Raw genomic sequence first — 25,887 nt, 5'->3', positions numbered from 1 at the left:
TTTCCTTCTGACCCTCCCCCCCTCATGCTTGCTCTCTCTCTCTCTCTTTCTCTCTCTCAAAATCTTAAAAAAAGAGAAAATCATAAGGAAGAGAAATACCTTTACAGTACTGTACTATTAAAAAAAAAATCCACATAAAAGTGGACCCACGAAGTTCAAATTGTGTTGTTCATGGGTCAACTATATTGAGGTAAGAAAAGAGATTAAAAAAAAAAAAACTTATTGCCTATTTGAAAAGTTTGATCAAACATGTAGCAACTGCTAGAGCTCCAGATTTACCACAAAATATTTACTTGACACTATGGTAGAAGAAGAGGCAATATGCCAAGTAGTTTAGAGAATGGGCTTTTTAGGTCAGACTGCTCTGAATTCTGATCTTAGCTCTGCCACTGAGAGCTCTTGGGCAAATCAGTTCTTAAGAGTCTAATTTTGCTGTTTGCTGTTGTTGTTCTTTTTCTATTCTATTTTTGGACTGTTTGCTCACAAAATGCAGTGGATCTTTATCTCTGAGAATCCTAAGTTCTTGGGTTGAGGTTGTATCCTTGCAGAAACTATTTGTGTCCCAAGGTTATCATCAGCCCAAAGACCTTTTTTTTAATGTTAGTTAGTTCTTACCAGGCAGTATAGTGAAACTCAAACCTTGAACCCACTTGACCTCAAATTCTTAGGGAAGATCTGAGTCCCCATTATCCCAAGGTCAGGCACAAGGCAAGCTTTCTTGACAACATCTTTTGCTGGCATGTTAAGTTTTTCTAGTTCACTCTTCTGATGAAGATGTTAAGCCCCTCCAGGGATCTCAATTCCAACCTCCAACCTTGTTGTTATTATTTTTTAAGTAAGCTCTACATCCAACTCACAACCCCAAATTAAGAGTCACATGCTCTACAGATGGAGCCAGCCAGGCACCCCCAACCTCTAACCTCTTATATAGGTTCAAGGTTTTATCTTTTCTATCCTTATAGTAATTAAATTTAGGCCCCTGTTTCCTGCCTCCCTGCTCCCCAGGACAGGGAAAATGAGCACCATCTCAGCACTCTGATGTTTAGTGATGGTTTTCTCTCTCTCTTGTTCCCATACGTATTTTTTTTTTTTTAAAGATTTTATTTATTTATTTGTCAGAGAGAGAGAGAGCGAGAGCGAGCACAGGCAGACAGAGTGGCAGGCAGAGTCAGAGGGAGAAGCAGGCTCCCTGCTGAGCAGAGAGCCCGATGTGGGACTCGATCCCAGGACGCTGGGATCATGACCTGAGCCGAAGGCAGCTGCTTAACCAACTGAGCCACCCAGGCGTCCCTCCCATACGTATTTAAAAGGAAACTGGTTATAGTCTATCTAGCATTTCTAAAGGGAAGTTTTCTTTTCCCTGTTCTAAGTGAGAATTTTCTGATTATCTGATTGACTAAACAGCAGAAAAAGAAGTCTGGGCAAGTAACTGGGCTTCTCTAAACCTGTTTTCTCATTTGTAAATTGGGACGGAGGACTGTCAAGGAAAAAGAAAATGAAAAATATATGCTAAGCACTTAGCCCTTAGACTAGTACACAGAGGGGACTCAAAGAATGGTAACTATGAAATTAGTTTTACTGGAAGCCTTAAATTTTATAATAGGCCATTGAAATAAACAAATTCAGTCTGACAGAGTGGGATTTTATTGTGCTATGGCTTAAAGAATACTGAATATTTACTGCTCTCCCAAGTAACTGCAGACCACTGCTCATAACCCATACCAAAAATTAAAGTATGCTATTAACATGATCCAAGTCTACTAATTAGAACACATTGTATAGGGGTCTGATTTGCCAATTCTGTTTATTTTGCAGTTTTGAATAAAATTGGAATGTTTGGGGAAAACTCCCCAAGCTGTTAATTCACACAAGTGTTCTCCTTTAAGTTTAAATTAACTAACTAGAATATGTTTGGGGTTATAAGCTCTCAGAAGGCAGCAGCTATTCAATTTGCTTAAAATAATATCCATTCTGGTACCAAGGACCCATTGAGTATCAATTAAGTAAAAAATAATCTCCCAAACATGACACTCTGGTAGAGTAAAAAAACAAAATCAAGAAGACTTGAGTCTGATATGTATTCGTGCTGTCTGACCTGAGGCGAATCCCTTAGTGACAATGAACCTGTTTGTCTCTTCGTCTCTAAAGGACTCTGCCTTTCTATGTCACAGAGTGCCTATGAGGAACAAATGAGGCAGGGAAGCCACATGGAAGTCCCTTACATACCGTAAAGTACCGGAATTCTTACAAGGCATTATTAAAGTATGTTAAAAGTATATAACAATATCCTAAATCTGTCCATGGGCATTGCTATCTTATATAGAAATTCAGAGAGGTAAATTTCTCCTTGCCTGGTCCCAAGAATAACTACTGTAGTCACTTTCAAGAAGGGCCCTGTGTGGGACAGATGTCTAAATTCATTCTACCCAAGCCAGCTGAAATAGCTCACTGTGTTTTGGGGTCATTCTGTGGTCTATTTCATCATCCAAGTACCCTCAGAATGTAGCACAGGATAAGTCCACAAGGGTGGAGAAAAAAATCAGAGGGGAAAACAATGTATGCTGCATTTTCTGCATTGTGTTTACCCGTATGAATGAGAAACAGCAGTACACAAAGAACCCCTACAAAGAAAGAGCTGAGGTAATTGCCTCACGACATCAGTAAATGATTTCAGCACATAAAGGGAACTGGATGGCAGTAATTCAAGCAGGCTAAAAAAGACTCTGAAAAAGGCCACAGGCACTGAAAGAACCGTAGTTTGCCACCAACTTGGAGAACTTAAATTTTCCAGTCCATAAGAGAAATCAGTATACATACCAATAAGCAAATCTTAGGTTGACTGACATTTTATTATTTGTGAATGATAGATGAACAAAAGCCAATTTCCCAACCAACTATTTGTCGTATTTTCCATTTCATATAATACTAAGACTACGGCCACAATCTATGGCATATTCTACTTCCTAAATCCTTTTATTAAATCCTTCCCAAAAGAGAGCTAAAATTTCACCGGTTCAGCAATTCCAACAGTTATGTGGTGGATGCCTCCTGAAGAAGCCAGGCAGCTAGTGCACTCCCACAGGTATCCCAGGCACCAGGCTCGCACGGGGACAGCCCGAGGTGCAGCACGACCACTCAGACAGCACCCCAAGGGCAACCCGACTAAATCCCTATGAAACCTGAGGCCAGTTTTGCTCTGCAATGGTAGTGCAACTATTCTAGAAAGAGTGCCACAGCACTCATTTTCATAGTTGCCCAGAACTCTTTTTTTTTAAACCACCTATAACCAGCAATAATTAATGTCCATCCTCTTCCTCCTCCCCAACCCTGAGGGTAGTTCAGCATTCTTCTGATCTTCAGTGTTTCAGGGGCTATCAGAGTAAATATGCGAGATGAATGAACCCTACCTGCCGGTCCCTGGGTTAGAGGGAGACAATGATGTCAGATTAAATTGCAATAGAACAGGAGACCGCCCAGTCTCTTAGCAGTGGCTCTCAGAAGCTCAGGAGAGATCCTGACATGGGGACAGCAAATTCCATTCCCTAAAATGAACAGAGCTGATGGGTGCCTTATGATACAATTCTTCCACACTGTCTAATGCTAGACATAGGCATGTGCGTAACTGCAGAATGACAGCATCAAGACCTAGCGCCATGTGGGGGCCATGTGGGGGCCATGTGAGAGATCCCTCTGGGGGTGTGCTCAACGTTTCTTCATGGTGGAAGAATTCCTCTTCTTTTTGACAACATTCAGGTCCCTGACAGTATGTTAAAGTTTCTCGTAAGCTATTCGGAGAAACCTGGATCTGGATGGAGCTAAATGGATAGGAAACCTTTTTGTTACTCTGCTCTGCTGAATAAAGGTCTTAGGAGAAAGGACCGTATTTTAATAATCATGAAATTATTAGGATGCATAAGGTGATCCAGAACATAATGCCACATCTTTAAGGCTGCAGACAGGGGCGCCTGGGTGGCTCAGTGGGTTAAGACTCTTGTCTTCGGCTCAGGTCATGGTCTCAGGGCCCTGGGATCGAGCCCCGCATCAGGCTCTCTGCTCAGCGGCGAGCCTGCTTCCCTCTCTCTGTCTGTCTGCCTCTCTGCCTACTTGTGATCTCTGTTTGTCAAATAAATAAATAAAATCTGTAAAAAATACATGTAAAAAAAATCTATATATATGTAAAAAAAAAAGGCTGCAGACAGAGTACAACGTTACTGTTTAGAGATCCAGAGGACTGTAGTGAATGCCAAAGGACTGTGGTCTCATTCAGCAATGAATAGCCATGACTTGTTTCTGGAGTTGGTAAATTCCCTTCAGGCAGTGACTTTTGTAAAAGGATAAAAAAAGGTTTCCACTCCTTCCCAGCATTCTCAAGATCCTTTGCTGCACTCTCACATTTAACTCGAGGCCATGAGAGCAGACTATTTACTCTGAAACTGCGGTTCTTTAATACAGCCATGGAGAGGATTGTTTCTAAGAACTGCACATCACGTTGCTCCCTACCCTTTGCCATTTATTACAACTGACCCCTCAGCTGCGCTGCAGCAGAATCTGCCAACAAGGAATAGCTACTACGCTGAGAGCCCCCTTTGTCCACCAGGACCCAATTGGTGCTATACTGATGTGGAAGGGAAACCGTCCAAGATTTTGAATGAATGGGCTGGAAGTACGCACCATTACAGACACAAAATGTCTTATTGTGAAGGTCTGCTAGAGGTATCCTATGTTACGTTTTGAGAAACACTTGAAGCCACAAAGCTATTTCTCTTTCAAACATATTGACACCACAGATGTAAAGAAAAAAAAAAAAGCACACACAGTTAATGAGCCCACAGCACACCCAAATGCTCTGAGAAGTTAGCCAAAACCTAGGACAAAACTATTAATATGAACCCAGACCAGGGAACAGGATCCATGGAAATAGCTCAACTTGACAAGCTATGAATCAAAGTTAATCATGAGAATGTGACCTTCTCCCCAAAGATATGGTAAGTCCTTTAGACCAAAGCTCCAGGGAAAAAATTTTTTCCCTAAAGATTTCATTATCAGTACCATGACAGTAGACAGAAACGATACTGAGGCTCTGAAATAGTTATTATGTTTAGTCTCAGAGGCCTAGGTGGAGATCTTGTCTGAGATTTCATTTAAAATTTTTAAGGTTTTTAGAACTTTGGGAAAGATTCTGAATAGACAAGACAACTTAAAGTTGTCTTCTCAAATAGCAAGTTAAAAATCCTAAATTTACTTTAGGGGTAAAGATTCCAAGCCTGGGGAATGAGAATGGGATGGAGCCACTTAATTCTCTCTGACCTCGTGAACCCATTATAAAAAGTGGATTCTTAAAAAATATATAAATGTATATAAAATAGATTAACACATACACAAACACACATATATGTTTTTCAGATCTATTGAAACTGCACGACTACTCCCATCTTTAATGACACATAAAACTTTGTCCCAAGTCCCAAGTGCACTTACTCTATAGAAACAAAATATCTGATACAGGAGTACAAATATGTTAAAGAAATGTATGACTATGGGTCATATTTTAGATGTCAACAAAAACACCTATTAAACAACAGAAGGAATTTTTTTATACCCTAAGCTTTGGCCTGTGTTTATTTATGACGACATGAGTTCGGGGGTTTCATCAAGGAAATGCTAGAAATTCAGAAGGACATTAAAAAAAAATAGCTTTATTCTTAACGCCTCTTTTTGTATGTCATTTACAACATGACAACTGAAAGCTGCCACCTTCAATGTGTACTCTTATACACCTTGGATGATGAGCAAAGTTCCAGCTCCTACCTCGGAAGAGAAAAAGCCAAGCTTATTTCAGCAACATCAACGGAATAACTGTCAGAGAGAAAGGTTCTGATAAACCTACCAGGAGGTGTGCAGGCATCTGCAGGAGACTGGACGAATGTGGACCGCCTTTTGGTTGGCATGGGCAGAGCCATTTTCTGTTCTTTATGCTTTGCCAGTGCGGCTTGAACTGCTTCTGTATGGATATCTGAAAGATTAAACATTTGCATTTATTAGCTCCCAGTTCTTAAGGTGTTTACTTCTGTGAGCTGAACTATCACCACTGCAGTTGTTGCAAATGGGATGTTTAGGTGATTTTTATCTATAATTTGTGTTGTAACAATTAAAATAAAAATGAAAAAGAGGAGACAAAAGAAGAAGCCAAGCGTTAACTTTTTAAATAATTAAAAAATATATATTTTATTTATTTATTTGACAGAGAGAGAGAGAGAGAGCACAAGCAGGCAGAGAGAGACATGGAAGCAGGCTACCCGCTGAGCAGAGAGCCTGATGCGGGGCTCGATCCAGGACCCTGAGACCACGACCCGAGCTGAAGGAAGAGGCTCAAACCACTAAGCCACCCACATACCCCAGTCAAGCGTAACTTTATAGAGAAGGAAAAAGAAGCTCAGAATGACCAGGTGACTGCTTCAGACACTGAAAAAGGGGTTAATGGAGATGGGGTGCAGGGGTGGGGCGAGGGTAAAGGAGTCTAACACACACCCATGCCAGGCAGGGAATCCTACCCTTGAATGGAATGAGTGTTCTGCAGGTAGCTAGAGGACACTCATTATTTTTCAGGAAAAGAAGCTTATGATCTGCTCAACTATCTGAAAGGGGTTGAGACCCCTCAGTTCTATACCACAGAAAACAGAAGAGCTGATTCTGATCTAGAAAAGAATGTAAGGGCTGATGGTACTTGTTTGCCACTTTGGCCACAAGAAAATTCAGTTCTCCCTTTGAAGTCTAATAGAAGTCTCAAAATTAGCATATCCAGATAGAACTCTTGATTCTCCACTATCACCACAAAATACACTCTACATTTCTGCAAAATCCTATTAAGGTAGGTAACAACTGAAGTAGCTTCCCAGTTCACAAGAAATCTTCTCAGGAATGGGTCCAGTCAGATGACATGCAAGCTATCCTTAGAATACTGTCTGTGCCATGTAAAGGTGCCCCTTATAAAAGCTGAACCAATCAGATCCTTTTACTGGAGTAGGGGGGAATTTAAACTGAATCAAGAAAACACAGGTCCTAGAACTGAGTCATTTTAATGATAATGACCTACAAAGAAGAAAGGTTCATGAACTTCAAGGTTGAGACCCCCAAAGCTATCTCTCTTTTTCTAGGGATTTCTCAACTGTTTCCTCGGCTTCTGTGATTTACCCCAGCTATTTAAGGTAGCCTGAGCTAGACTGTTTCATACAACAACAAAAAAACCTTCACTAAGATAAACAGAAACATCTTTCTATGAAAATATAGTCCTACAACATAATTTTAAAGGGCTGCATAGAATTTCCCTATATGTCCGTGCCATAATTTATTTAAGCAACTTTGTTTCCAAAGTTTTGCTACTATTCATAGCAACTATTCACAGCAAGACTAATTCAGTATTTTCACCTTAGTACATTATGTCTAATCCTGTATCTGTAGGATTAATTCCAAAAATTGCTGAGATGTATTTCCTAAGAACAAGGATTTTACTCTTATATAAACCACAGTACATTTATCAAAATCCAAAAATTAAAAATTGATACAAACTATTACATAACCCACAACCCTATTCCAACTTAGCCTACTATCTCTCAATAATGCCCTTTATAAGTTTTTCCTCCTTTGTTCCTGATCTGAGACCTGACACAGAATCACACATTACACTTACTTGTCACATCTTTCTACTATCCTATAATCTGGAACAATTCTCAACCTTTATCTTTTATTACCTTGACATTATGGTACGTACAGACTAATTACATTGTAGAATGTTCCTTAATTTTGGCTTATTCATATTCCTCATAATTAGATCCAGGTTATGCATTTTGGCAGGAATATCACAGAAGTAATGTTTTCTTGAAACACAGTACTAGGAAGCATCAGCCCCATGACTCATGATAGTAACTTGGATTATTTGGTTAAGATAGTGACTGCTAACGTAATCCACTGCAAAGTTACTACTCTTCCCTTTATTTAATTAATTATTATATTTATTTATTTATTTATTTATTATTTATATCAATATAGACCTATTGATTTTTATTTTATTCCATGGCTATTGTTACTATCTTGACTTATTTTGATGGTCCTATTACCCCAAATTTGACCAATTAGGCCAAATATAACTGGTTCTTATAACCTTTTGTTATTCCCATCATTTTGAGCAGTAATTATTTTCTGGTCTAAGATGTTCCAGGTATGTTCCCTGTTCCACCACTAGAATTAGACATTTCTCTAAGGCCCTGGCTCCTCTTAGCAGAAAATGGTATTTAGAAACCAAGTTCTTAAAAGCAGGAGTGCTCAGTGCTATTGGGGTATCTTTCTTCTAAGTCCTTTCATTGGATAAAAGCATATAAATATGAAAATAAATATTTACATGCATATATCTACATCTATATTAAAAACCATAAATTCTTATTAATAACTCTAAATCCATTTCAACACCATAAAATTGATTCTAACCTTCCCCTTTTCCATTCTGTAACTCCCTTCTCTAATAGTAAGAAACCTGGTTCACAAAATCCTCAATACATTTTATTCATTCACTCAATCCTACAACACACATCCTAAAACATATATGAAATTTCAAAGAAACCCAAATATCCAAAACAATCTTAAGAAAGAGGAATAAATCTAGAAGCCTCACACTTCCAGATTTCAAAACATATCAGAAGCCTAAAGATAGTATAATACTGGCATAAAGACAGACATATAAACCAATGTAATAAAGCAGAGAGCCCATTGTATATAGTCAAATGATCCTTTACAAGGGTGCCAAGACTGCACAATAGGTAATGACAGTCTCTTCACAAATGTTGCCAGGGAAATGGAAATATCCACATATAAAAGAATGAAGTTGGATACTTACACCATATATAAAAATTAACTCCAAATAAATTAAACACCTACACTTAATACCTGAAACTACAGAACTCTTAGAAGAAAACATAAGAGGAAAAGCTTCATAACCTTGGAATGGGTAATAATTTCTTGGATATGACACTATAAGCACAAGCAAGAAAGGCAAAAATAGGGGCGCCTGCGTGGCTCAGTGGGTTAAGCCGCTGCCTTCGGCTCAGGTCATGATCTCGGGGTCCTGGGATCGAGCCCCACATCGGGCTCTCTGCTCAGCAGGGAGCCTGCTTCCCTCTCTCTCTCTCTGCCTGCCTCTCCGTCTACTTGTGATTTCTCTCTGTCAAATAAATAAATAAAATCTTTAAAAAAAAAAAAAAAAAAGAAAGGCAAAAATAGGTGGGACTCCATCAAATGAAAATGCTTCTGCACAACAAAAGAAAACCATCAACAAGGCAAAAGGCAACCTACAGAACAGGAGAAAATATTTACAAACCATATACTGAATAAGGCATTAATGTCCGGACTATATAAAGAATTCCTACAACTCAGTAACAAGTAGCCCAATTTTAAAATGGTCAAGAGACTCGAGTAGACATTTCTCCAAAGATACACAAATGGACAACAATCATATGACAAGATCTGCAACATCACTATTCATCAGGGAAATGCAAATCAAAAGCACAATGGTAGGGGCGCCTGGGTGGCTCAGTGGGTTAAGCCGCTGCCTTCGGCTCAGGTCATGATCTCAGAGTCCTGGGATCGAGTCCCGCATCGGGCTCTCTGCTCATTGGAGAGCCTGCTTCCCTCTCTCTCTCTCTGCCTGCCTCTCCATCTACTTGTGATTTCTCTCTGTCAAATAAATAAATAAATAAAAAATCTTAAAAAAAAAAAAAAAAAGCACAATGGCAAATCACTTCACACCAATTAAGAAAGCCACAGGAAAGGAAAGGAAAAGTAGAGGGGAAAGGGAAGAGGAGGGATTGGAAAAAAGAAAAGAGCAACTCTTGGTGAGGATCTGGAGAAATCAGAACCCCTGTGCACTATTGGTGGGACTGTGAAACAGTGCAGCTGCTATGGAAACAGTTTTGAAGGTTCCTTAAAAAATGAAAAATAGGGGCGCCTGGGTGGCTCAGTGGGTTAAGCCGCTGCCTTCGGCTCAGGTCATGATCTCAGGGTCCTGGGATCGAGTCCCACATCGGGCTCTCTGCTCAGCAGGGGGCCTGCTTCCCTTCCTCTCTCTGTGATCTCTTCCCTTCCTCTCTCCTACTGTGATCTCTCTCTGTCAAATAAATAAATAAAATCTTTAAAAAAAAAAAAAATGAAAAATAGAACTATCATATGATTTAGCAATTTCACTTCTGGGTATATATCCAAAAGAGCTGAAAGCAGGATCTCAAAGAGATATTTGCAGACAAATGCTCAATGCAGCATTATTTATAATACCCAAGACATGGAAGCAACCTAAATGTCCATGAATGGATGAATGTATAAAGAAAATGGTGTATGTATATACAATGGAATATTATTCAACCTTAAAAAAGAAGGAAATCCTATAATATGCTACAACATGGATGAACCTCGAGGACATTATGCTAAGCAGAATAAAACAATCACCAAACAACAAAAAACTGTTTGGTTCTTCTTGTAAAAGATACTTAAAGTACTCAAATTTTTAGATGTAGAAAAGTACAATGGTGGTTGGCAGAGACTGAGGGAGAAGGAAACAGGGAGCTGTCATTAAGTATAAAGTTACCTACAGTCATGTAAGATCAAAGAGGCCTAGACAGTTATTATGTGACAATATGCACATAGTTAATACTGAAATGTACACTAAAAAAATTTTAAGAGGGTAAATTTATGTGTTTTTTACCACAGTAAAAACATTTTGTATGTAGTCTTTAATCACATTGTGATTTTAAGTAGCCTTCCTCCCATAAGGCTTTCTATAAGCCCACATTATAGAAAAACTGTTTTCTCTCAGTACTTACCTTTTTTTTTCCTAAAATGTAGATCTCTGATTCACTTGAAGTTTTTTTTTTTTTTTAAAGATTTTATTTATTTATTTGTAAGAGACAGAGGGAGAGAGAGCAAGCGAGCACAGGCAGACAAAGAGGCAGGCAGAGGCAGAGGGAGAAGCAGGCTCCCTGCCGAGCAAGGAGCCCGACGTGGGACTCGATCCCAGGACCCTGGGATCATGACCTGAGCCGAAGGCAGCTGCTCAACCAACTGAGCCACCCAGGCGTCCCCCACTTGGAAGTTTTTGATGGTATATGATGTGAGGTACAGATTTACTTCGTATTTTTCCAACTGTCCTAGCACCAATTTATTAAAAAGGATATTTCTGACCCAATGATTTACAATGCTATCTTTATTATACACTAAATCCCAGAGGTACTCTGGTCTATTTCTGCACCTGTTATTCTATTTCAATGGTCTGTCTGCCATACTGCACTGTTTTAATTATAGTCTTTAGCATATGCTTTAATATCTAGTTAGTATAATCACTCTTCATAGGTTTTCTTTCTCAGTGTTTACTAGCTATAAGTGTTTATTTTCCCAAATGAATTTCAAAAACATGTTTTTTAACTCCACAGATAAATTTATTAGTGTTACTGGGACTGGATTAAATTTATAAACTAATTTAGAGAGTTCTGCATCTTTGTATGCTGAATTACCCTATCAAAGAACAAGGGATGCCTTTTCCATTTACCATGTCTACTTTGTGTTTTTCAGGGTGTTTTAAAGTTTCCTTCATAAAGGTTTTACACATTTCTTGTGTTTTTTCCTAAATAGGTCTTATCTTTTCTATTGTTTCTGTAAATGAAGTATGCCCTACCATTATATCTTTTAACTAGTTATTGCTTGCATATATGAAGGCTACTGATTGCTATACTAATTCTGTATCTTGCTATCTGACTGAATTATTTCATTAGATTTTTGCCACTGACTCTCTTGGTTTTCTAAATAAATATCATATCAAGTGCAAATACAGTTTTCTTTTTTCCTTTCTAATTCTTATACCTCTAGTTGATTTCTCTTATCTACTTGCATTAATATGTCTAGTACAGTTTAAATGTTAGCATCATTAGGATTTAAAAAAATTTTTTTTAAAGATTTTATTTATTTATTTGACAGAGAGAGAGAGAGAGAGCACAAGTAAGCAGAGCGGCAGGCAGAAGCAGGCTCCCTGCCAGGGACTCAATTCCAGAATTGAGATTACGGGATTACGATCTGAGCCAAAGGCAGATGCTTAACCATCTGAGCCACCCAGGTGCCCAGGATTAAAAAAAAATTCTTGAAAGTAAATTTTTTAATTTTTTATTATTTTTTAAAGATTTTATTTATTTATTTGACAGAGAGAGAGCACAAGTAAGCAGAGTGGCAGGCAGAGGGAGAGAGAGAAGCAGGCTCTCTACTAAGCCGGGAGCCCAATGTGGGGCTCGATCCCAGGACCCTGGAACCATGACCTGAGCTGAAGGCAGCCACTTAACCAACTGAGCCACCCAGGCAGCACGTAAATACATTTTTTTAAAAGATTTTATTTATTTATTTATTTGACAGAGAGAGAGAGAGAGAGAGATCACAAGTAGGCAGAGAGGCAGGCAGAGAGAGAGGGGAAAGCAGGCCCCACCGAGGAGAGTGCCTGATGCAGGGCTCGATCCCAGGACTCTAAGATCATGACCTGAACCGAAGGCAGAGGCTTACCCTACTGAGCCACCCAAGCTCTCCACAAATAAATTTTTTAAAAAATGAACTGCTCAATCTTAATAAAATAGGCTTAGGCCTATTTTAGCCTCTTTAGGAGAGGTAGCTTATAGAAGAAACATAAAGGGTCAATAAACCTTAAAGTCCAATCTCATTAGTAACACTTCTACCAACAAGGTATGAATGTGAGTGTCCATTTCCCTCCATCTATGGACAACACTGAAGCATTTTTTCCATCTTTCCCCCAGAGATAAGTGAAAAATATTACTTTACAGTTTTAAAGTAGCTGCTCCTATTTTTGGCTTGTTTTTATTAAGTGGCTAAGACACGATGTGTAAGTGCCATGGATGGGCTTAAGTATATCTATGGAGCAGAATAGACACCAAATGCCCTTACCTGTTAGGATGGATGGATGGATAGAGAGATGGTCAGATAGACAAGCAGGTAGATAACAGACAGATTGAAAGGCAGACAGATGCATGCGTAGGCGAGGTCAGCAAATAGAGAAGTACAGTTAAGAGTTACCTGCAAGCCATCAAGCAGTCACGCCATTTTTACCAATTTCTAAAGTATGAACCACTTTAATATTTTTAGTCATGGCAGAGGCAGTGACTATTAAGTTCTGGAACATTAGGATATCACATTAATTTTGGCACCATGCTGTGTGCTAGCAGGGATGGAGAGTGAAATATTAATTTAATTTGAATTTAAATGCCTCTATGTAGACAGTCTTCAGCCTGGAATATCCATATAGCAAACAGCCACCCATCCTTCAAAACCTCATGAAATCTGCCCTCAACAGTGCCCAGTTCCCAGGCTCCTTCCCTGTTACCCCCTCATCTCTGCTGCTTCTACCTTCTATAAAGGATTCCTATGTTTAAGAAAAGATTCTTGTATTTCTTTTTTTTTTAATATTTTATTTATTTTTTTAAAGATTTTATTTATTTACTTGACAGAGAGAAATCACAAGTAGGCAGAGAGGCAGGCAGAGAGAGAGAGAGAGAGGAGGAAGCAGGCTCCCTGCCGAGCAGAGAGCCCAATGCGGGACTCGATCCCAGGACCCTGAGATCATGACCTGAGCCGAAGGCAGCGGCTTAACCACTGAGCCACCCAGGCGCCCCAATATTTTATTTATTTATTTATTTGATAGGCAGAGATCACAAAGAGGCAGTGAGGCAGGCAGAGAGAGAGAGAGAGAGGGAAGCAGGCTCCCCGCTGAGCAGAGAACCCGATGCAGGACTCGATCCCAGGACCCGGAGACCATGACCCGAGCCGAAGGCAGCGGCTCAATCCACTGAGCCACCCAGGCGCCCAAGATTCTTGTATTTCTGCCTCTGTTTCTCTAGCATCTAAATTGTGCTCAACTCCTAGGAGGTCTATAATAAATTCTTCTGAACTGAAATAAACTCAATTTACTTTCCTTGGCACGAGGAAGCCTGCTAATATAAAATGATCCTGGTGTATCTGTGGCAGCTACCTTAGCAAATGCCACCATGTCAGACAGCAGATTTGGACAGAGAAAGTTCTCAATTAGGGTGACAGAGGGAGTTATTGTTCCATTTAGCTCCCGGTATAAAGTCAGAAGAATCCATACTTAGAGTAAAAATCATTAACAACAGTAACTGATTTAAGGCTTTATATCATTTATCCAGGGCTATCATTTTTTTTAAAAGATTTTATTTATTTATTAATTTGACAGACAGAAATCACAAGTAGGCAGAGAGGCAGGCAGAGAGAGAGGAGGAAGCAGGCTCCCCGCTGAGCAGAGAGCCAGACTTGGGGCTTGATCCCAAGACCCTAGATCATGATCTGAGCTGAAGGTAGAGGCTTTAACCCACTAAGCCACCCAGGTGCCCCTGGGGTTATCATTTTTAAAACTATTTTTTACAAACTTTCAGTTATGAAATAATTAAGTCATGGGGATGCAATATACGGCATGGTGGCTACAATTAGTGATACTGTATTACACATTTGAAAATTGCTAAGAGAAAAAGTCTTTTAAAAAAAAAAAAACGATTTTATGGGGCGCCTGGGTGGCTCAGTGGTTTGGGCTGCTGCCTTCGGCTCGGGTCATGATCTCAGGGTCCTGGGATCGAGCCCTGCATCGGGCTCTCTGCTCCGCAGGAAGCCTGCTTCTCTCTCTCTCTCTCTTTGCCTGCCTCTCTGCCTACTTGTGATCTGTGTCTGTCAAATAAATAAATAAAATCTTAAAAAAAAAAAAAAGATTTTATTTATTTATGGAGAGAGAGCAAGGAGAGGGGCAGAAGGAGAGAGAATCTCATGCAGACTCCCCACTGAGCACAGGGCCCAACGCAGGGCTCAGTCCCTCCCACAATCCTGAGATGATGATCTGAGTCAAAATCAAGAATCAGACGCTTAAACAACTGAGCCACCCAGGTGCCCCTAAGAAAACAAATCTTGAGGCTTCACCCCTAGAAAAAAAAAATTTTTTGTAACTATGTGTGGTGTGGATGTTAACCAGACTTACTATGCTGATCATTTTACAATACTCAATCATTATATACCTGACCTGTCAATTGTATCTCAATGAAAGAAAGGGAAAAAACTATCTGCTATTTTTTTGTTTAAAAATGCCATAAATACATTTTATGTTATACATATTTTATATTTTACCACAATAAGAAAAACTAGAAAATAATTAATATACATATTGGAAAAAGATGCAGGCAGGTGTGCCTAAGTGGCTCAGTCAGTTAAGCATCTGCCTTCGGCTCAGGTCATGATCCCAGAGGCCAAGGATCAAGTCCTGCTTTGGGCTCCCTGCTCAACAGAGAGCCTGCTTCTCCCTCTCCCTCTGCTGCTCTCCCTACTTCACTTCCCCCTCTGTCTCTGTCAAATAAATAAATAAAATCTTAAAAAAAAAAAAAAGTAAGCATAAATAATGCTGAAGTGAAAATCTGCCCCAGATCCAGCACTTCTCAGAAGTAATCCTGCCTCTCTCTCTCACACACAAATGAATAAGTAAATCTTAAAATACATATATATACAATACATACATATATATATACACACACATACATCTCTCTGTGTTATGGAAAAAAAAATCTACCTCTGTTTTTCTATGAACCTTCACAGAATCTGAAAATCAACTTTCACACAATTCCATTGTGTGGATCTGTGATAACTTATTTTTTTTTTAAGATTTTATTTATATATTTGACAGAGAGAGAATGATCACAAGTAGGCAGAGAGGCAGGCAGAGAGAGAGGGGGAAGTAGGCTCCCTGCTGAGCAGAGAGCCCAATGTGGGGCTAAATCCCAGGACCCTGAGATCATGACCTGAGCTGAAGGCAGAGGATTAACCCACTGAGCCACCCAGGTGCCCCTGTGATAATTTATTTAACCACTGTATTATTATGAATGATATTACAACAATTATATTTGCATATATATCTTTGTGCACATACATAGGTATTTGTATAAAATAAATTCCTAGAAGCGGAATTTCTGGGTTAAAAAATGTATGAATATTTAAAGTTTTAAAATATTGCCAACATGTTGTGCTGTCACCTTTAAGGCCACAGTACCAACGTACTTAATGTACTTATGGCTCTGAAATGTTATACTGCATTTATATTTGTTTTACTACTTTAGTGTTGCAGAGGTTTACTTAGTTGAATCAAGATTACCATATTTTATTGAATCTATGATGCCATCCTATATAAAACATATCCTGATTTCAGACATGTTAAAATGTGAAAAGTGTCCTTGTTATATTAGATGAAATTACAGTTCTTAGCTGTTGTGAAAAACAAATGATTAACTGCTTATACTGAGAAATAGTACTTCCTCAACAACAGCAAATCAAATGCTCCCAGTTATTAATAAAAAAATACTACATTTCTGGAAGTATTTTTGCATGAGATACGTAACACATAATAGCAAAATGAGGGAATTATTCATAATAATCAAACTTTACAAGGGCCATAACATTTGGATAATTAACACTTACAGAGCACGTTCTTCTCTACCGTAAGGATTCCAGCATGAGACCACAGAACAAATCTAACCACCCATCTATGTTCTAACATGATAAGCCCTGGTGCATACATCAATGTCAAAAGGAGATATTCACAGTTACTATATTAGTAAAGCTTCTTATTGATTTAAAAAAAAAAAACAAAAAACAGGCAGCTCTCCTAATTGGGTTTGATTCATTCACCAGCATACAATTCATCCCGATCTTTGATTTAAAAAAAAAAAAAAAAAAGGCACTTCCAAATATCAGTCCCCAGACAACGGCTGACTTTGAATATCTCTGCCAAAAGCATGTGAGAGCTGGTTATCATTTTCCATCACTACTGTCTGAGCTGAAAAGGTGATACAAACACTTCAAAAGTCCTTTTTTGTTTTTGTTGTTTTGTCTGAGGTAGCTAATTGCTCAAAAATTTAACTTTAAAAGAGCTGTCAGAACGACTTACCATAAGATCACTTTCCATCTAAAGCACCAATAGTTTGTTTTTTACACTTGTGACCTTAACACATGTATAGAAAGGTGTATCGTGTCTTGACGTGCAGAAAGAAAAGGTATTAGTAAGTGTATTTGAAATGTCAAATAAGTGTAAAGAACAGCATCAGGTCAGATCGAACTCTGAATAAATATAAGCTCTTTACACCATGTCTGAAACAAGAAATACTAAGTCTACTTAGATTTGATTATGATTAGTTGAAATGCCATGGGTATTAATAAGCCTCCACCAAATAATAAAGGAATTTTCAGCTATACTCACTAACATCATTAAATCCTTTCTGTGTACCCACCAGTTTATTCTCAATGTTTGTGACTTTTACAAAACGCACCCTATGTTCTCACACCACTGTCACAAGTGACAGGTAAATGTAACCCTTCCTAAGGATAGAGTGGCAAAGAGAAGTTCAACTTCCAACAATTTCTACCATTTATTTGCTTTACTGCTGCTGCGACTGTTGATTTCTTCTTTTCCACAGAAGCCACAATTTCTTCAGTTTACCTTTGTAATTTGGCTAAGTAATCCCTAATATAATGAAAAGTGTGATTTTCACCCAAAATCCATGCTTGCATGCCCCTTCTTTCATGTGCTCCCTCACAACAGTACTACAGTATTCTCATAGCTTTCAGTAGCTTCATGGTTTGTTTGTTTGTTTAAAGATTTTATTTATTTATTTGACAGACAGAGATCACAAGCAGGCAGAGAGGCAGGCAAAGAGAGAGAAAGGGAAGCAGGCTCCCTGCTGAGCAGCAAGCCCGAAGCGGGGCTTGATCCCAGGACCCTGAGATCATGACCTGAGCCGAAGGCAGAGGCTTTAACCCACTAAGCCATCCAGGTGCCCCTCTTCAGGGTTTTTAAATCACCTTTTCTTTCCTACTTTACCTCCTCTCTGGCCTGCTTGCTACTACCTCAAAGAGAAAAAAATCCCTGTAGACAAATATCCAAAATTCTACTCTTAAACCCTTAAAACCCTGTACCTAAGAGACCGCCACCATCTGCTAACCAGTATTTGATTCATAGCCTACACTTTCCAACATTTGCGATAAATCTGAAAGAACTGGCATAAAGAACAGGGGCTGGAGAGGACAGTAACGTTTTAGTTGATGAAGGTCAAAACTTTATACTAAAGGTCACTATCGCCTTTCTCTGTATGTGATCAGCCTGGACATAAGCTGTAGAGAATCACCTTTTCGGTTCTTATTAATCCTTTCATTATATGCTATAAAAACAGATCAAAAAAAGGGGGTGAGGGATCCACAAAACTCCCAAAGTGCCAGGGCTGAGAGTTTAGAGGCCCAAACCCCTCTGGGCTGGGCAGAACCTATTGCTGCTGAACCTGGGCCCCAGCTTAAAAGGCAACAGTGGGTGCTTGGGAAATCGGGCTTGGGTCTTGGAAACAAAGAGGAGCTCCTGAAAGGCTTTTCTACATCCAGCTATACCTCCCTCTAATCCATTTCTTAGCTAGTAACTACTTTTATTCTTTCTTTTCTCCAAAATATCTATTTAGCCCTTATATATACTTGGCACTGTGGCGGGCACGGGGACACGGGAATGGTGGAACATGTGGTCTGCAGCTGGAGCAAACCACTAGAGCAAACACAGATGTACAGCACTGCTCTGCTCAAATCCTTCAGTGCTGTTCAAGAGTCCTCAAGATATGGGGCGCCTGGATGGCTCAGTGGGTTAAGCCTCTGCCTTCAGACCTCACAAAAGGTCTAACACAACTCTGCAACCATGTCCTTTTCTTCAATTTCTCTAATGCAGTTTCTGAAAGGATGTGATCTACAATCTGCTTTCCAGTTCAAGAAAAGATGAAAGACTGTCTGGTACAGGAGTCCAAATTTTGAAGAAAGTAAAAGAGCACTGCAATTAGTTTGAGGGCTTAATTCTGCTAGTTCTTAAGACAGTGAATGGGATGCAGAGACTGCCTTAGCACATTGGACCACAGATGGGCATGGGATGGGCTTGCTATGCCACAGGTCTTCCTGAGGGTCCCAATTTGTTTCTCTGCTCATCAGTCTTGGCCATGATATATATGGCAGGGGAACGATCCTGCTGCCAGCCATAGCATGTTGCCTTTTCCCTTCTTCTGGGGACCTCCTGGGTCAGAAGAAATAAAGCTGAAGAGTTCACTAATTTGAAATTCCACTGTGAGCTTTTGTTCCAGCTCCATTATTAGCAAGAAGACTTGATCTATAGCTCTGGCAAACACAGAAAGATCTGCCTCTTCCAACAGTCCACAGAGCTCTCCCAATACCATCCTATGTGACTGTAGCCCTCCACTCTTTATTTATTTACTCATGTTGCCTCTGTACCTGTATGGCTGCCCTTCTGCCCTTGAGTGCAGAAACGTATTTGCTGCTGCAGCCCCAGCAAATATTGAGTTATCTACCATACCCGGCACAGGCTAATAAATGACCAATGAATGAACTAACAGAGACCTGCTGGCCCTTCAGTGGGAAAAAACAAACAAACATTAAAAGCTTTTAAGATATAGAGTTCATACTACAGTCACTAAAAACTCTTCTGCCGGCAACTTTCAGTTCCTTCTCACCTGATCGGTATCTTTCATCCCTGGCTCCCCCAGATCGAGTTCGGTGGTACTTAGAAGGAGCGGAAGTTTGAGCTGCAGATGGAGCAGGTGTCTGGTTTCTATGTTCTTTCTGCACTGCTGAATCGGTTTCTAAAAAAGGAAGTTTGGAATATGGTTATCTGACAACAACAGTTCAAGTTTTCTGAGCACTTTATGAGATTCCCAAAACACCCTGAGGTAGCTATTATTATCCCACCTATAATAAATGATTAGAGAGCATCATATACACACATAAAAATGATGCAAAGACATTCGGGCTAAAAAATATAATCTTGGAGTTGTAACTGTCAACAGGTGCTGGGACAGAAATGGCAAGGAGATAAATGTAAAGCGAAAAGGCCATTCCAGAGATTCTAAGAATTGATGGGGTTGGGGAGGTGGGGGTACAAATGACCCCCTAATCTGCATAATGGTACAAAAGAATAGTTTGGGGAGCTTTAGCCTCCCCACCACAAGTTATTCCAAATAAACGTGTCATTTAAGTAAAACTACGGTGTTTATTACGCAAACAGCTTCAAGTCAAGTCTACTGGCCCCTCTCCTTCAACTGGAGTCACTTCCCATTCCAGTAGCTGGCCTGTCCCCATTCTCTGACCTCTCAACATTGACTATCTGATAAGATATCAGGAAGACGGAGAAGGGGGAAGCAGGTAATATAATCAGAAGAAAAACACTGTAAGTTGGTATTATACTGCTGGTTTCCCCCCCCCCTCAAATAGTATGAGCTCCTAAGTCCTATTTTTTAAAGTTATAGTAAGACCTTTTAACATTAAGATATAACCTTTTAATAAATTTACAAGTGTACAATACAGTAAACTCCAAGCATGATGCTGTAAAACAGATCTCTAGAACTTATTCATCTTTGCATAACTAAAACTTTTTAATAAATTCCATTAGCCAACAATATAGTACATCATTAATTTCAGATGCAGAGTTCAATAATTCATCAGTTGTATGTAACACCCAGTGCTCATCCCATCTCATGCCCTCCTTAATGCCCATCACCCAGTTACCCCATCTCCCATCCCCCTTCCCCCTTCCCTCTCTTCCCCTCCAGCAACCCTCAGTTTGTTTCCTATGGTTAAGAATCTCTCCGGGCGCCTGGGTGGCTCAGTGGGTTAAGCCGCTGCCTTCGGCTCAGGTCATGATCTCAGGGTCCTGGGATCGAGTCCCGCATTGGGCTCTCTGCTTGGCAGGGAGCCTGCTTCTCTCTCTCTCTCTCTCTGCCTGCCTCTCTGCCTGCTTGTGGTCTTTTTCTGTCAAATAAATAAATAAATAAAATCATTAAAAAAAAAAAAAGAATCTCTCATGGTTTGTTTCCCTCTCTGATGACTTCCCCATAACTCAAACTTTTTACCCACTGGGTAGCAATTCCCCATTTCCTCCCTCCCCCCAGCTTCGCCTCCTTCCTTGGCAACCACCATTCTACTCTGAGTATGATTGTTTTAGATTCCTCATAAAAGTGGAATCATACGGCATTTGTTCTTCTGTGACTGGCCTATTTCACCCAGCATCGTATCCTCCAGATTCACTCATGTTGTCACATATTGCAGGATTTTCTTTTTTTAAGGCATATTTGAAATTTCTTAAATAGCACTTAATTGTGCCCAGCAAGGCATCTCACACATAGGAAAATTACATGCCCACTACAGTAAGATGTCATTTATCCAGCAAATGCACTGCTCCAGATCGCAGGTGAGAATTAGTTTATAAAGTCAAGAAATAAAAAAGCAGACTGAAAGCACAGTGGTCTGGGGAGTATAAGCAGTAGTCCCACATACCTTATGAAAGCCAAGGGCATCACAGTACTACAGAAACTGAGCTCATCATGACAATGCCATATCATCTTTTAAAAATGGTTAGCATGCTAGAGAGACCATCTATAAGAGCTCCTGGAGACAGTCCCAGCTGAGCCCAGCCCTGTACCTGTCTTTGCCAAGGCACTAGACATATGAGCGAAACCATCTTGGACCTTCTCAACTGGCCCATGAACCAGGTGAAAAGCACTGAGTGACCCTAAGTGGCAGCATGCGGAGCACAAAAATCACCCAACGGAGCCTGCCTAAAGTCCTGGCCCACAACATTGTAAGATAGAATTTAAAAAGTTTTTATTCTTTTAACGGTTAGCTTGTTTTTCGTATACTGTTCTTAAGAAAGCAAGAAGAATATATTTTAGGATGATCTCCACTAAAGTGCTTTTATGGATCTAGAAATGTTTATTTTTTTATGGTTTCTGGCAGCTGAAAATTTTAATATAAAATATATTAACTGAGCAGAAATTTTTTTTAAAAAAATTTTATTTATTTACTTGACAGAGACAGAGAGATCATAAGTAGTCAGAGAGGCAGGCAGAGAGAGTGGAGGAAGCAGGCTCCCTGCTGAGCAGAGAGCCCGATGCGGGGCTTGATCCCAGGACCCTGAGATCATGACCTAGGCCGAAGGCAGAGGCTTTAACCCACTGAGCTACCCAGGTGCCCCAGAACATATTTTAATACTGATATTTTGAAATGTAATATCTGGGATTGTAAACCGAAGGTTTTTTTTTTTTTTTCCCAGATTTATTTATTTTAGAAAGAGAGAGAGAGAGAACATGCACGAGTGGGAGAGGCAGAGGGAGAGGGGGAGAGAATCTTAAGCAAACTCCCCACAGAGCACAGAGCCTGACATGGGGCTTGATCTCAGAACCCTGAGATCATGACCTGAGCTGAAATCAAGAGTTGGGTACTCAGGGGTGTTTGGGTGGCTCAGTCAGTTAAGCGTCTGTCTTCGGCTCAGGTCATGATCCCAGAGTCCTGGGATCAGGCCCCATATTGGGCTCCTTGCTGAAGGGGGAATCTGTTTCTCCCTCTACCCTCCCCGCCTTCGCCCCCCACTCATGCTCTCTCTCTCTCACTCACTCTCTCTCTCTGTCTGAAATAAATAAAATCTTTAAAAAAAAAAAAGTTGGGTGCTCAACCAACTCTACCACCCAGGGGCCCCTGTAAATTGTACCTCAATTCTTTGGATAATACATTTCACAGAGGAGCTATCCTGAACTCTTAGTATTTTCATACCTCATTTTATTCTTAGTATACAAAGGAATTAACAAATTAGAGCCCATGTCTTTTTATTTTTATAAATAGTTTTATCAGAACATACCATGCTCATCTGTTTCTGTGCTGCCTATGGATGTTTTCACACTGTCAAGGCAGCATGGAGTAGCTGGGGCAGATACTTATGGTCCTCAAAGCCTAAAATACCTACTATCTCACCCTCTGCAGAAAAAGCTTACCAACTCTCGGTCTGTAATAACAAAAGCTAGTGGCTCAGTCAGTTAAGTGTCCAACTCTTGATTTGGCTCAGGTCATGATCTTAGGGTCATCAGATTGAGCCCCACACTGGGCTCCATGCTGGGCATGCAGTCTGCTTAAGATTCTCTCTCTCTAACTACCCACCCCCACTGCTTGCTCCCTCTAAAAATTAAAAAAAAAAAAAAATACAGGTTTGTTTTGTGCTAGGCACTGTGCATTCAGAAGTTTTCACATATTATTTATTCCTCACAACAATCCTACAAAGTCAGCAGTCACACTATCAACTTATTACAGAAAGGTGATCAGAGACATGGATTATTTTATGCAAAGTCACAGAGCCAGGGGATGGCAGAGCCAGGATTCAAACACAGATCTAATTCCACTGGTTCTCAACCAGAAAAGTTATGAAAAGTCTCCCTAGACTGTTAGGTGGGAAGTAATCAGAATTAATAATATAGTTTAGGAATATCTAAATGCTTCAGGATTTACAGTCAGCAGCTAGATAATAGTTCTTAAAAAGAAAAATCTTAAAAAAAAAATCAATTGCCTTCATTTACAAGATTCTGCAAAAAGCCCCTCCAATAAAGTTTTCAGCCATTCATTAGAGAAAGCATTTAAAACATATGCCAATTAACTTCAGAAAACAAAAAATAGAAAGGGACTATTTTTATTTATATTGTCAGATGATCTGTATAGGAAGGAAATCAGGTAAGTACACATGAGCTACTTTGCCTGTAAATATGCACAGAGAAAATGGTTTAGCTTAGAGCACTAAGTTTAAAACACTAGTTTTGTATTACTTTGTGGGGGGGGGGTGTCACAGTGAATCTATATATGAATAACCCATCACTGATTACTTTTTAAATTAAATAAGTAGATTTGCTAGGACAGACCAAACCACCCTAAGAAACATGGAGCTTCTGCCTTCAGATAGCTAATAATCCAAAGGATGAAAAGCATGAACAAAATTTCACAAAGGATGGACACCAAAGGTTTATGTATTCTTTACCATTCCTCTCACTTTTGTTTTTATTTTGTCTTCTTCAATGTAATTATTCAAGAGAAAGAAAATAATATAGGTTAAAGAATAAAAATTGTGGGCGCCTGGGTGGCTCAGTGGATTAGGCCGCTGCCTTCGGCTCAGGTCATGATCTCGGGGTCCTGGGATCGAGTCCCGCATCGGGCTCAGCAGGGAGCCTGCTTCCTCCTCTCTCTCTGCCTGCCTCTCTGCCTACTTGTGATCTCTCTCTGTCAAATAAATAAATAAAATCTTAAAAAAAAAAAAAAAATAAGAATAAAAATTGTTTCAGAGAAAGGACAGGATAGTGATAAGGGAATAGGGAGTTGATACATTTGTTTGAGGAAAAATGCAAGAGAACAAATATTTCTACCCAGGATTATCTAGCATTATCAGAGATCAAACCACAAGGAAATGTAACACAAATACAGACATCTGATGAGAACTGAGAGTCAGATGACACTTAGCAAGAGATCTACTGAGCTGGTACCAAAAAAAAAAAAAAAAAAGCCTCACAATACACCATTTACCAAGCAACATTACTATGATGCTCTGCTATGTTTATTTCAATTCTCCCAAGAATTTAGTCATCTAAGCAGACCAGGTCCCTTTTGGGTCTAAAACCATGACAGTCATCTTGTAGCTTGTAAGAAGTGAAACCAGAAGGTCAATTTGCAGTGTCAATAAGTGGCTAACAGGTTTGTTCAGTGAGCATTCCTCAGATGCCCATGAAACACAATGCCACAGAAACATGGATTTCTGACAAAGTAACCTGGGCTCAAATGTGCAAAAGAAGCTATAGAAAGAAAGAAAGAAAGAAAAAACAAACTAAGAAAAAAGAAAAAAGAAAAGAAAAAGAGTAAAATGAATTTTTAGAAACTGAATCACTTTAAGTATAACAGGGGAGTTTAACAATGAAATTGTAGAAAATCCTTATTTTTCCTTAAGTAATCTCTAATCCAACTTGAACTCACGATCCTAAAATCAAGAGTCACATGACTGTACCAGCCAGGCACCCCTTGAAGATAATCCTTTTGAATATAAATAATTAGTCTCCAATTTATATGAATTTTATAAATTTTTATCCCCATGAACCAGAGTTTATCTTTTAAAATATAATACTTACAAATATATTTATACGTCCACTGAAAAAACTGGAAGCAAATATAGTAAAATGTTAACAGCAATTATCTCTAGAGGATGAGCTTTTTAATGTTTTATGTATTTTTCCATAGGCTTTACTGGGATGCTATAATTTAGAAAAATTATCTTTTTCAAAACATAAAAATAACAAGTGTTCACTACAGAATACCAAGGAAATAGTTAAGTGTAAAGAAGAAAATAAAAATGATACTGGATCTTAATTCAAAGATCATACCACATAGAATAGATTCTGACCAAGATAATTTGAAATAATATTCAGTTTTTAGCTTCTTTAGATAGATTATGACTCTATAAGCAGGATTTTCCAATCTTCTAAAATCAGTTGCCTCAAAAAACAAAATAAGTTGCCTCCTTCTCCAAAAGTAACTGATAAATCAATATAAATTTGGAGGTGAGAGGGAGGAAACTATGACCTGGTTGGATTAAAAGAACTATGGAGGTCTATTCCTACCTTTGCTTACTTGACAGGGCAACACTTTGTCTTGGAAGGAGGCAGAAAACAGTGTACCTCAGGTCTCCTCAAAGACAAGATGGGAGGGTCAGGGAACACAGGAGAACAGCACATCCAACATGAGGGGGACAGGCAAGATGCTGCTTCAAGATGAATCATTCCCAGGGCCAGGGTTTCACACTCTTAAGAGATCTCAGGAAATACCTGGGGCCTGAAAACAGAGGCTTCTACACTTTGAATAAGATGTGTACAGTTTCACTAGCATAGTAAGAAACTAAAAGCAAAGATAGAATTCCTTACATGT

At 39.4% G+C, this 25,887-nt stretch overlaps 1 protein-coding gene across 3 annotated transcripts in view; it reads right to left on the bottom strand.

Annotated features, from left to right (window-relative positions):
* Positions 1-25,887, bottom strand: part of DIP2B (disco interacting protein 2 homolog B) — a 224,741-nt gene that overhangs the window by 75,060 nt on the left and 123,794 nt on the right. For all 3 annotated transcript variants that reach the window (XM_059403106.1, XM_059403107.1, XM_059403108.1), the window contains exons 3-4: positions 19,623-19,751; positions 5,888-6,013 (exon numbers count right to left, since the gene is read on the bottom strand). In XM_059403106.1, the coding sequence (XP_059259089.1) occupies positions 5,888-6,013; positions 19,623-19,751 (255 nt within the window). The remainder of the gene's footprint in view (positions 1-5,887; positions 6,014-19,622; positions 19,752-25,887) is intronic.

This window comes from Mustela nigripes, chromosome 6 (assembly GCF_022355385.1).
Source record: "Mustela nigripes isolate SB6536 chromosome 6, MUSNIG.SB6536, whole genome shotgun sequence".
NCBI lineage: Eukaryota > Metazoa > Chordata > Mammalia > Carnivora > Mustelidae > Mustela > Mustela nigripes.
This window is presented reverse-complemented; position numbering and strand designations above follow the sequence as displayed.